At 39.8% G+C, this 13,280-nt stretch overlaps 1 protein-coding gene across 6 annotated transcripts; it reads right to left on the reverse strand.

The window, feature by feature from the left end:
- Window positions 1–3,732: 3,732 nt before the first annotated feature.
- LOC119292180 (transcription factor bHLH168-like) lies at window positions 3,733–9,031 on the reverse strand. Of its 6 annotated transcripts, none has more exons than XM_037571011.1 (4): window positions 8,918–9,031; window positions 8,660–8,833; window positions 6,332–6,724; window positions 3,733–4,096 (listed from the first exon to the last, which is right to left on the reverse strand). In XM_037571011.1, exons 1-4 carry the CDS (start codon window positions 8,939–8,941, stop codon window positions 3,896–3,898), a joined length of 792 nt encoding a protein of 263 aa, XP_037426908.1. In that variant the 5' UTR covers window positions 8,942–9,031; the 3' UTR covers window positions 3,733–3,895. The 6 variants fall into 6 exon arrangements, with proteins under 6 accessions (XP_037426908.1, XP_037426907.1, XP_037426910.1 ...); XM_037571010.1 differs by having other exon boundaries at window positions 3,733–4,123; XM_037571013.1 differs by lacking the exon at window positions 8,918–9,031 and adding an exon at window positions 8,382–8,439 and having other exon boundaries at window positions 3,733–4,123; window positions 8,660–8,799.
- Between the last annotated feature and the right edge of the window lie 4,249 nt (window positions 9,032–13,280).

A 13,280-nucleotide genomic window follows, 5' to 3' on the forward strand; every position in this document is an offset into this window, starting at 1 on the left:
GGCGAGGGTGGGAGTGGGAGTGGCGGCACTTTGCCAGGCCTTGGGTTGTTGGGCCATCAGCATTTCAGCCTAGAATTTTTTTTGTTTTAGGGAAATTCAGCCTAGAATTTATTTTTTTTTTGTTCCTTAACATCTACTGGCGCGACATAGCGAACTATTTGCCAATCAGAGCAAGAGTTCTACTTTTTTCATTTGACGGTGTCATGAGGTTAGAGAGTTCTTCGTTTTAATTGGATCTGATGAGTTTACGTTGGTGTGTCAAACATTTGTTGTTGGTTTGATTCCTTATGGAGTTGAAATTTTTCATAGATATCATGGTGAGCATATTATGATCCGACGGCCTACAATTCTAGGAGATCATCCCCGGTCCAAGTACGTTCGTCGATCAATGCTTTTCACCTTTCTGGATGGACGACTCAAGGAGCTTTCAAAATTCATTATCTATAATGTTTGTGCAGGTAAAAGTAACAACATCGCTATTCAAGTCCAGTTACACCCTCTTTTTTTACCGAAGTCTTTGGATTTTCTAGAAGAGATTGATAAAGTGAAGATGTTTTCAAGAGATTTCATTATAATTCTTAGTAATGTGAGTTACTTTATATTTTTTTTGGATCTTAAATCCATATCAGTGTACCTGTAATTGTTATAAATATGAATGAAATTAAATGTATTTCTCAAAATAGAAAATCTAAGGACACGACTATGTCTCATTTCAAAACTCCTATCTGGCGACCTGGGCGCTGGAAGTCGTGGAAACGCGCAACACGCCACCCACCCCGCCCCCACCGGCTCCTTGTTGAGCTGGCCCATGCGAGGGGAGGTGCAACCCCTCTTTTTATTTCCCGTTTTATTTCTTTTTTATTTTTAAATTTTTAAACTAATTTGGGATTTCAAAGTAATTCTAAATGTGTCAATAATTGCAAATTCATATAAAATAGTCAAGAAATCATCAAAGGATTGTGAATTCAGAAGAACAAAATGTTTGTGATTTCAAAAGACACGTTCGATGAATCTTAAAACGTTCACCCATTAAAAAATTCATTATTTAGAAAGAATGTTCACATATTCGAAAACTAATCACGATTTTGAGCAATGTTCATGTATTCAAAAAATGTCCATGAATTTGAATAAAATTTTGGAAAAAAATAATGTTCCTTAAATTTCTGAAAATGTTCACACAAAACAAAACAATCTTTTCAAGTTTCAAAACTGTTCCCAAATTTCGAAAAACAATTATAGTTACAAAACAATTGTTGATTAAAAAACAACTCATGAATTCCAAAAATGTTCATGCATTGCCAAAAAATGTTCCCCAATTTTCCAAAAATGAGCCCAAATTTTAAAAAAGATTGTTGATTCAATATGTTTTCAAGAGATTCCAAAAGTGCTTGCGAATTTGTGAAACATTCGAAAAAAGGAAAAGGAAAAATAAAAAGAATGAAAAATAAGGAGAAATTAAAAATAGAAAAGGAAAAAATTAAAACATAATAAAATTCCGAAGTAAAAAAATAGAGGGAAACCAAATCTCGGTTCAAGAAAGGTTCTAGAACCTTCCGTAAACCGGTGGGGGATCTACCCTAAATGGGCCAGCCCAAACACTGGATAAAGCGCCGGAAGAGGGCGCGCTAGGCTACTCCCGCGCGGCCTGCCTGCCAAATAGGATCTTTCGATTCAAGCGTGACAGAGAGTGATGGCTCACTTTACGCGCCTCCCTAAACTGGCGCGCCGGAGGCCACTGCCTTGTTTTTTCTGTTTTTTTTTACTTTACTGTTTTCATTTTTGCCTTATTTTTAATTTAAATTTATACTTCCAAATTTTCTAAAGAGTTTAAAACAGAAGTTCCTGATATAAAAATGAAAAAGGTTTATCGTGTATTAAAAAAATGTTAATCAACTATTTGAAAAATATCAATCAGGTATTTGGAAAATGTTAATCAACCACTTGAAAAATGTTAAGTGTGTATAAAAAATGTTTCTCATGTATGTAAAAAATATGTAAAAAAAAATACGATATGTATGAAAAAATGTTGATGTTGTATTTAAATAATGTCGCATGTGTATAAAACATTTTTTCCTGATAGAGATGAAATATGTAGAACATGCATACCAACATTGTACATAAACACAAAAAATTTGAAAAATGTTTATCGCGTATAAAAATGTTAAACATCTATAAACAAATCTTCCAGGTATATACCAAAAACGTACAATGTGTACGTTTTTTTTGTTGTGGAACACAAAATTTTGGAAATATGCTAATAATCTATTTCAAAAAGTGTTAAATATATATATTTTCTACCGATTTAGATGAAAAATGTAGATAGTGTATTAAAAAAATATAAAAATATATTTTGTAAATGTTGACCGTGTATCAAAATTAAACATGTATTAAAATTGTTCCTGATATGTTGAAGAAACAAAGAAAACTAGTGAAAACCAAAGAAACGGAAGAAAGAAACAAAGAAAAACGAACAAAATCAAGAAAGAAAGAAAGAAAAATGAACGAAGTTAGAAAGAAAAGCAAAAAACCAATTAAAATCGAGAAACCCTAAAAGAAACGAAGAAAACCTGTGAAGAAACCACAAAAACCAACAAAACCATAAATAAACAAAGATATCTGGAAAAAAACAAAATGAGAAAAATAGAAAACACAGAGAAACTATGAAAGAAATAAAGCAAAAAATCACAGGAAAAGGGAAGAAAAAGTACAAAAAGAAAATAGAAATACCAAAGAAAAGTGTGAAGAAACAAAGAAACCGAATGAGAAAACTTATAGAAACAAAAAAGGCAAACAACTCGAATGAACCTGCACCTACAACGAGCGATCGAACGTGAACGTCGCCAACAACCAAAACGGGCTGGCCTAGTTTACGAGGGGACTAAAATGCTTCTGCGAGACGGAAGCTATACTCGCTATAAGCAAGGTATAGTCTTCGTGAGCATCTACAACCGGACCCTCAAACACTCATCAAACGACTGGACGGACAACGAAGACACAACTCCTATTTGGCACTTAAGGCGTTGTTTAAAAGGCAAATTGGTACACAACGCACTACCCTCCCCTTAGATATATGGGCTAGCCCAACTTTGACACGACGGGGAAGCTCGGTCTGCTTTGATACAAGTTGTGGTTTGTTAGGGTTATAACTAACTAGTTGTACCCAAATGAACTAACTAGCCTATCCAGGTCGTATAACACCGATTTTTTTTATAAAGGGTGGATTTTATTGAGTCAAATGGAGCATCGAGGGGATACAAAACATAATGATCACTACTAGGATGCACACAATCAACACCGATACACACAAAATCTTGCACGGAAAGATCAAAGTCTTGCATCATTGTGAAAGTGCATCATTGTGAAAGTGCATCTCTTAATACACCCTAAATTCTATGTCTTATTAACAACTCACCTTAATAAATACATAATGCTTAGATCAATTTGGAGCTTGCAACATTGTGAAAGTGCATCTCTTAATACCCCCTATTGGGTTCTGAGATTTATGACATGTTTCGCGCCACCACGGCCAGGTGGGGTAAAGTTGCCTGAAGAGTTGCCCTGGAAGGAGAGGTATTGCCGCCCCAACATGATTTGAAAAGAAAGTAGACGAGAATACAACTCACCAAGGGATAGCGGTTTTGTTTGAGTTGTAATCAACGACAACGGGGGATTGTAGTTAGATCCAAGGCCACATAACACATAGGAGACCATGTCGTCTTCGACGAGAGCGAGTGGAGATACTAGCATGGCCATAGTATCGGTGAATTCCTTTACTTTTTTATGTAGTCATTTACCGAGAGACATTCTTCCTCAGATTTGCCAATTACATGGATGAGAGGAGAACATGCACCCCAAAGGTAGACCAGGGCTCACCATGGTTGACACAACCCCACACCTACTCGAGCAGCTCTGGTGATATTGACGCAAGCAGTGAACTCCACATCACTTGGTCTTGCTCAACCCAAGACTCACACTCGTGGTTTGTCACCTTATTGGTTCCACCTATATCATTGTTGCTGACGAGCTCCTTGGGAGGAGTCGCGTTGGCTCCATCGGTGTACCTGAGGACCCTATCGCTGCGCATGCACGACGGTGCCTGATTTTCATGTGAAAAAAGTCGGAGCTGCACATTTAGATCACCAGACAAGACAAGCATTTTCAAAAGAATGTTCGGTTTATACAACACTAAATCTAGAAGGGCGAGATAAGATAGAACACTTCTCTCCGTCCCACAACATAAAACGATTTTCCAAGCTATGTTACCTTGAAAAAAAGTCTTATATTGTGAAACGGAGGGAATAATTAACAATGCATAACAAACTATGGCAACCCAAAACATGTTACTATAAATTTCTACAGGTGACTCTTGATCGAAGATCGATCAAAATCTTTGTCATACATCACGTTGTGAAATTAACATGGAGAAGACAATAACGAGCTAACTAAGAATGCGGTGATTCAGTGCTCAGGTGTAGACCTAATTAAGAGTGCGGCGATTCTGCCTAGGTGCGTCTGCACCTGGACATGAACATCAAATTTAAATAAAATAGCAAAATAAAATAAAAAATTCTAATAAAATTTTCCATCCAAGATGCTCGAATGCGCGATGTGCGTGCAAAAATTCATTATGTTTGGACATTCGAGGAGGTCGTGGATAAAAAAACAAAAGAAAGGCTCTGAAAGAAACAAAAAATTTGCACGCTCCTTGTGCACATGAGCATCTTCTATGCTAAAAAAATTCAGAATTATTTGATTTTTTTACTAGTTTTGAATCTATTGTTCATCGAGTGCAAATGAGCGCTGGCTTAGACGTGAATTACCGGCTACTTAAGGTGTTTCCATCCCCTATTTCTCGTCAATTAATAACTAGACATCTATGTACCATCCATGTGATATTCATTTTATATAATTATGTATATATTTTGTACAAATCCATTTACTATCAAACCAATGCCCCCAGTCGTTCAGAAACCCTTGAAACATCTATGCCAATTCTCGAGCTGAAGGCCTGCAAATTATAGAGGAAATTTATGCAATTAATTAATTGGACTTTGAGGCACAGATAGATCAATGTTAGATATTTTGATAGAAACCAGTCCTCCATCATGAAATACAAAAGAAAGATGTTGCGGTCGTATATAATTAAATTTACTAGACATTTCTAGACAGTAGAGAGGAACGAGTAACCCTTCGCTTGTTTCTCATGCCTCCCGTCGGCACCGTCACCGATCTACCTCATCTCCTGTGGTCTTAGGGACATGGAGGCGTGGTGGATTTTGGCCTTTGCCGGCAGGAGGGCTCCGTTTTAGATGATTTTTTGAGTTTTGTTAGGGTTTATGTCCTGCTTAGAGAGACGAGGCGGTGACGAATCTCTGAAGATAGAATAAGGTTCTCCCCGTCTAACCCAGTCCCGGTGGTGCTTCTAGTGTCATCGAAGGGCGTGTGGTGGTTTGTCTTCAGCGGATCTCATGGGATTCGGTCGGTGTTTGTCTTCGGTGGCTCGACGTGGATCTGGTATTCGTTTGTCTTTGTTTGTGTGTCTCCAGACTGTACCCTTCCTACCTACACATCTCTTCATTGGTGGTAGTTGCTGGTGTGCTGGTCCCATGGGGCCTTAGCACGACGACTTTCTGGCTGTCTACTACAACAAACTTTGCCCGGCTCCGATGAGGGAGGGGCGATGACGGAGCCACGTCTTTGGCTCGCTTCAGTGCTTATAGTCGTCGCTAGGTGGTCTACGGACATGAATGTATTTTTTTATTTCTTGTGTTCTTTGTACTACCTTGACACTTGATGAATAGATCAAAAGTTTTTCTCATAAAAAAAGTAGAGAGAGACGAAAAATAAAGAAACATGCACTAAAATGAAAACATATTAAGATGTGTATGGCACGTATGTACATCTAAGTTGTTCTCGAACTTTTTGGCTAGATTTCCTCCCAAATTTTTGCCACTTGTTATGGTTCCACAACTTATAAGAAAATGATTGGGAGGAATCCATGGTTCCTATTTTTTGCTCTTCAGTGTAATATTACACTAGAAACAAATGGATACCCCTCAAATAATTATGGTCAAATATTTTTATAAGGCTACTGATCCAAAGTTCCAAAAGGGAAAACTGTTTTTGGCACAAAAATCATTTCATTCAGAATCAGGTGCTTTTGAATACGAATCTAGTTATATGATTTCCATATAATATAAACTATATTTTATAGGTGTAATTAATTATTGTCCAAAACTTGAGTCCTTAAGACTCTTGTGCACCATACATTTTGAAACATAGATTTTTTTGCTATGTGCAAAAGCAAGAGGTTGAACCTATGTAGACGTACCCGAGAGTGTATAGTGTACAACATTTTGTGGCCAGCAACAGAGCGATTGGCATTGATGATCTCAGCACCTTCTTCCTCATGGATGGTGATCACCTCATGGAGCTTGATCGGCCTCTCCATGCAACATATCAGTCTCACCTCCATGCTTGAATCGTCGTGTTGCCGCACCTGCAATACTGGTTCCAATGCCTCCCAAGCTTTCTCTTCTTCCGGCGACCTTGCACCGCTGCTTGTGGTAGTGGTGGTAGTGGGTGTTGGGATGCTAGTATCTCCTCTTAAGGTATCCAAGGCCTGCACAGAGTTCCTCCTACGTTGCAGCTCGTCGACCCTCTCCTTCAGCTTCTTGATGTATGACGCCCCCACGTCCAGGCTGCCTAGCTGGGTCATTGTATCCTACGTACACATTTAAGGAACAACCATATTAAAACATTACGTGAAAGAATTTTCAAATTTTATTTCTTGACATGATTTACTTGGATTAAACAACCCTTATTTTTTTTAGAAAATGGAAGATTTCTATTTTTACTGGTCTTAATTTGCATCTAGATGCACAACCACACATAATAAAACCTTTTCAATTACAAAATCATCTAATGTAAGACCAATTGTGGGTTTTCTTCAATGATATGTGGTACCCAAAGTGGTTTGGAAAAGACTTGACATCTTGGTTAGTAACTTCAACGATATGTGGTACCATTTGCTGAAGAGACACCTTGGTCCTAACTAGTTTACTAACTAGTTTACCAATGTTCATGTGTCCATCTTTGGGGTGCCCAAAGAGGTCAGGAAAAGACTTGAACTCTATAGATCTAGATTCTTCTGGCAATCGGATGAAAACAAAAGCAAATATTGCCTAACGAGATGCAGTGCCATTTATAGACCTATAGACCAAGGTGGTCTTGGTCTGAAGGATCTCAAAATAAAAAATAAGTGTATGCTCAGCAAATGGTTGTTCAAATTACTTATTAATGATGGGGTCTCGCAGGAGTTGTTGAGAAATATGTATCTCCACTAAAAAACCTTGTCTCGGGTTCAAGTCAAACTCATTGATCCGCGTCTTTGGAAAGGTTTGTGGGGGTCAAAAGTAATTTTTTTGGTAGAGGATCCTTTGTGATGGGCAATGGCTTAACCACAAGGTGTTGGGAGGATACGTGGCTGGGGAACAGGCCTCTAGCTTTGCAATGCACGTGTCTTTAAAACATTGTGCAGATGAAGGGGACCTCTATTGCATCAGTGTTGGAACATGTTCCGTTGAATGTTGCAATTAGACGGTCTCTCATCCGGGAGAAGTGGATGAACTAGTTGCACTTCATCAATAGATTGATGACAGTCACCCTCAATGACGAACAAGACACTTTCCAGTTGGAAGTTGAATTCCTCCAACGTTTTTCTCTCGGAAATTCATGTATACAGACCTGGTGAATGATGGTCCGCCGTTTCATCACAAGTATATTTTGAAGCTTAAAGTTCTAACTAAAATCAAGATTGTTTTTTGTGGTACCTAGGTAGAAAAGTGATCTTAACTAAGAATAACCACAAGAAGCGTGAGTGACAAGGTTGAAAAAAAAATGCTGTTTTGCGGCAATGAAGATCAGTGTATTTTCCTTCAGTTCCCCCTTGCCAAATTATTATGATGTACTTCATGCTGTCTTTAATCTATCTCCACCTACAAGTAGTTTGAATACGTTTGGGTACTAGTTGGTGGGTATTCATCCTAGCATTAAAGCTCAGATTTGTGTTGAAGTTTGTGCTTTACTTTTGGCTAAGGAAACTTACCGCGATAGTTGTCTTTCAACTCTTTAACCAATCGAAAACTCCAAATTTTTTACATGTCATTTTCAAAGCTATTAATTGGATCCATACATGGTCTTTTTTGAGCCAGGAGGAGAACTGTGCGTTCACCGTCTCTGGGTGCAACTGATAAGAGATGGTCGGTCTATTTTATTCAATCAATATATGGTTAGCATGGATTTTTTTTTTTGCGGTGTTAGCAATAGGATTTCTGAGGTAAGAGGATTCATATCTTCTTGTTACTTTTGGTTGATGTTACCTTTTTTACTATGACGGTCCTGCGTGGCGCTTATGTCGTTTTTCTTCGGTTGGATATACTGTAGAACATTGAATTAGATAAGGTAGGGCCATGTGCATCACTCCATTGCCCATGTGAAAAAGAAAACCATTAGTAATGAAACATTCCGAGTAAAGATCATTCCTTTTCGAGACGAGAGCACAGGATAATTAGATAAACATGGAGTGAAAAAGCTGGCCATGAAGCTGCTCAGGCATGCTCCGGCCGCATGCAATGAGAAGAGGCGTACGTGTTCTTACAGTGCTGGAGCAGCAGTGTTCTCTTGGAATTAGGGATGCAAGCTTCTCGCAGAGCGCCTTCATGCGCTTCCTCCTCTCCTTCTCCGACTCCTTCTTCTCCAGCAGCACCACCGCCATGCCGCCGCTCGCCCTGCTCCTCTTCCCGCCCCTCGCCGGCTTCGCCTTCACCTCCATCTATATAGCTCACGAGGTAGAGATGAGCATGCATGCATGCAGCCGGTCCGGTCTCAACGGGGGTGAAGAAGAAAAGGAAGATACCGAGTGCAGAGCGTAGGCATTCATGGAGAACGAAGGACTAGTATACGGATAAGGGCCGGCCGGCCTATGGGAGTATGCGAAATATGCTATTACAAGGCATATATAAGGGCACCGCACAAGTAGCTAGTTTTAATAAAAATGTGTGTAACTGAGGTATATGTAGTCATAGTAGCACGATGCAATGCAGTACGCATACCGAAGAGTCACTTTGGAGCACCGGCACTTTGAGCACACGTTGTCCCTACATGCACCATCGAGAGACTTAGCCGGCACATCATTTTAAGATAAGATTAACGAAGTTGTCAGAGACGCCTTCATGGTCAACAGGGACGTCTCCTCCCATTAAACGCACATAGCTGAAATTTTAAAAAAAAATTCAAAAAAAAATGCAAGCACCAATGTCAAGTCTACGACTTGAATTCTGGTGGGATGGGGGTACCGCTGTCCTCCTAACCATCCAATCACATGTTGGTTAGCATTTTTGAAATTTTCTATATATGTGTATTATATATCTACCAAGTTCCATGGTTTGTATGTGAGATGTAAAAACCTTCAAAATAGGTTTTTTAACCCTTTTTTTCTTTTTTGTAGGTTATAATATATTTTAGGTGTATCTAGCTCTCATCTAAATGAGAAATAACTATGTCTCATCTAACTTGTACACCGTTTTGAATTTTACGCGGAGATTCGAAGGGATTTTTTTTTCATTTTTTTGGTTAATCAAGTAGTGTAGGATTAGAGAATTAGCAAATCTTTATATTTTTATTATTGGACAAAAATTAACAAGTATATAGAGAACATCCATACATATTTCTTTAAACATATGTTATTACTAAAACTTCAAAATAACATTTTAGGTTTTTTAATTAAAATGAAGTGCTCCAGTTCCCCCATGCTTAAAAAATCCACTCATCCTACTCCAAGAAATATCAACGGAGTTGGCCACTGTGTTGTTTACTAGCAACATTAGTATAAACGTGCTAACTGGGCACATGTTGCTGTTACACAAACATTCAATGTGGTGACAAAGCGACAGCGGCGTATATTTGGAACCATCGGTTAAACACAAGCACATAGTTATCGGTCATGGCCCATACATGAACATTATTGAGTGCAGGTCCCCTTCTCACAAAAAAAAAGCAGCAAGATTTTATGAACACACAAATGCAGTAAATGGAATGGGAGCCCGCCGCACAAAAGCCAGTAGCTACATATATTTGCGGATGCAGAGAATAGAAAAATATTTCTGGCTCTCACATCAGTTCACTCCGAGAAAGAGAAATAACTCCCGCGTGCTCGGCAAAGATTTCTTTTGCTACGTTGTTGTAATATAATTGAACTGTTTCCTATGAAATTTCAGAGAAGCAGCCCACAGTTCATCATCTTCCGACCGTGGAGCAGGCAGCTAGGTGCATGAGAAGCAATGGAGACCACCACCTCGCTCTTTGCCAAATACTGCCCATCACGCAGGGACCTCAGCCTACCACACAGACAGATCTGCTACCATTTTACCCTCCTTTTTAGTTTTTATCCCCAGTAAAAAGGACTTCTTGTTTATTTCTACTGAGCAGCATTTGCCAAACAAGGGTTGACAAAAATGTTAGTGCGGTACTTGAAGGGAGCAACGCAACAAATACACTATGGCGTTCAGCTCAGTTTGACTAAGTATATGTCATAAGATAATATAGCATTACATACATTTAGAATGGTATAATTTTATGGCACACATGTCATGGCAAATTTTAACATGGTCCCTCTTTCCCCTCTTTTTAAATGTGAGGTAAGAAGGTAAAAATTAAGCAGGCCACTAGTTAATGAGATCAACGTCTTAGATCTATTTTATACTCTTGCCTCTCATGTGAAAAGATGAGGTTAATAATATGGCTGCATGCATCATCATGATGCAGAGGCCGGGGGAAATCCTCCTTTTCCAAAAAAAAATGTGAAAAGATGAGGTAAGAGAGACCATGTTAAAACTGTTCCACTAGTCATATATGGTTGATCTAATTGATAGTCAAAACAAGAGAAGATTGAGGGATCGTAGCTTTGGAGTCACGGTTTTTAGGGCAGATTATATCATGAACTGCAAGATGGGCAATTACCCATCGCATACTTGGGTATGTCAGTTGCCAACCGTGCCCTCGGGATATCGGACTTTGACCACGTTGTTGGGAAGGTAGCGGGCAGGGTAGAGCCTTGGCAAGGCAGATTACTTGTGTCGGGAGGACGGTTAACACTATTAAACGATTGTCTTACCACCGTGCCTGTATACGTAATGGGCTTCTACATGCTAAAGGATGGGGTTCATGATGAGCAATTTGACAAAGGGAGATTGTGTTTTTTTCTAGGAGATAGAAAAAGGAAAAACAAAAATACCACATGATTAGCTAGGAGACGATTTGTTCTCCCAAGAAAAATGGGGGTCTCGGGATCATTAACACAAAAATCTTGAATTGGTGTTTGGTGGCCAAGTGGGCATGAAAAATCTTAATAGAGCTGGGAGGCTTATGCTTGGATATATTCAGGAGTAAATATTTGATTGCAGGGAGCTCGCAGGTCAAACCCATAGCAAAGAAGTCTCAATTCGCCAGGGCAGAGCAGAAAGTCCTACCCCTATTGCACTTGGCTACTAGATTTAGTGTGAATCATGGGCGGCTGTCCCAATTCTGGTTGGACGTTTGGTGTAGGCACACACCGTTAGACTATCAATAGTGGAAGTAACATAGCTCATAACATCACACATATCTAGACAAAATAGATTACGTGATACGTAATTAATGAGCAAAGGGAGGCATGTGGTAACATAATATGTTACTCACACTATGAGTAACATTATACATACCAAGACAAGATGAGTCTACAACCTAATAAATGAAGTGTTGCATGACATCACACACATTTTACTCCCCACTATGGAGATAGTAACATAGACTAGTAACATGTCTAAGTTAGTCCCCACTATGGGTAGTCTTATGAAATCGCTACCCCACCTTTTTGCGACATGTGACAATCCAAATGCCATGGTGGCCGAGTGTTCGGTAGGGGATAATTGCCCCCCCCCCTTCCCTAGGTTTCAGCGGACTATGGTTCAGGCCAAGAGGATTGAGTGGCAGGATTTATGCAACGAGCTAAGGAGCATTACACTTTTGGAGGAGCCGGGCGAGATATCGTGGCCGTTGAACCTTTCAGGGTTGTTTTCCATGGGTTCTTTGTATAGGGAAATATTTAAAGCTAACCCTCATTGTGATTGGATGGGTATTTGGAAAGCTCGACTGCCAACTAAGATTAAGATCTTTCTGTGACAAGTGGCACGGAATAGAATCCCAAGTGGGGACCAAGTGCGTAAACGAAAGGGGCCAACGGTGGTAAATGCGTCTGATGAAGGGAAAAGGTGGATTGCGAGCTTATCCTTTTCCGGTGCATTTTGCTCGTTTTTCGTGGAGTGCAGTCCGCGAAGCCACATGGTGCTCATGGAGCCTGGGGATTTTCACAGACTTATACATCATTTGATTCAAGGGACTAATGGTAGTGAGCGAAAGTTAGCATGGATGGGTTTTGCTGCTATGGCGTGGTCATTATGGACCTCTCGTAACAAAGCACTAATAGAGAGAACTTTGGTCATTCTCGAAAAAAGTCATTCTTGAACAAAAGCACTAATAGAGGGTATACAAGCATCCAGCTGACCTCATTTACAAACATGTCATCCTTTTGCAGCTGTGGAAGCTTTTGGTCAAAGTGTAGGACAAATCGCTGGTTGAGCAGTACATCACCAGGAAGGTCGTTGTCTATGCGGCGCTTCTCGACGAGAGAACATAGGCTAGGCATTCGTCTTGAAGGCTTCTTCGTTCTGACAGAGGGTGCTGTCGTAGCTATATGCCTTGCGGTTGGCCATGTATCGAACCTCTCTAGTTTCATTTGCTCTCTTATTTTCCTTTGCTTATTTGCTGGAACTACTCCACACTGCTTTTAAGACTATTAGGGCCTCAATCTAAGACCGGTCATGTGCGTAGATGTAGATGTGATTATCATATGTATGCGGGGTTTGATCACGGGTAAACCACATACACAGTATCTAGTACGTACGTGTACCTACTAATGCGAAATGCCAATCATGTCATATTGTGAGGAGATTCACACACACACACACACACACACACACACACACATAGAGAGAGAGAGAGAGAGAGACGCACTTGTTGCCCCACGGTCAAAATGGACTCACTTTTGCTGCGAGGCTAAATGTGGGTTACTGATACCAGCTAAACATTGCCCCTTCCAAAGTAAAGCCACCATGAGTTGCTAAAACAGAGCGTGTTGACAAGGACAAGTGAGTAAAGCGCACATGTCGCACGAAGAAGGAGCT

The sequence above is a fragment of the Triticum dicoccoides genome, chromosome 4B (assembly GCF_002162155.2).
Source record: "Triticum dicoccoides isolate Atlit2015 ecotype Zavitan chromosome 4B, WEW_v2.0, whole genome shotgun sequence".
Classification (NCBI taxonomy): domain Eukaryota; kingdom Viridiplantae; phylum Streptophyta; class Magnoliopsida; order Poales; family Poaceae; genus Triticum; species Triticum dicoccoides.

Excerpts from the sequence above, each read along its gene's own strand:
- LOC119292180 (XM_037571010.1), bottom strand. The coding sequence starts at position 8,941 with ATGAATGCCTACGCTCTGCACTCG. Across the intron at positions 8,834-8,917 it reads ATGCCTACGCTCTGCACTCG|ATGGAGGTGAAGGCGAAGCC; the intron begins GTATCTTCCTTT and ends TGAGCTATATAG. Across the intron at positions 4,124-6,331 it reads TGTACACTATACACTCTCGG|CTCCGACTTTTTTCACATGA; the intron begins GTACGTCTACAT and ends CTAAATGTGCAG.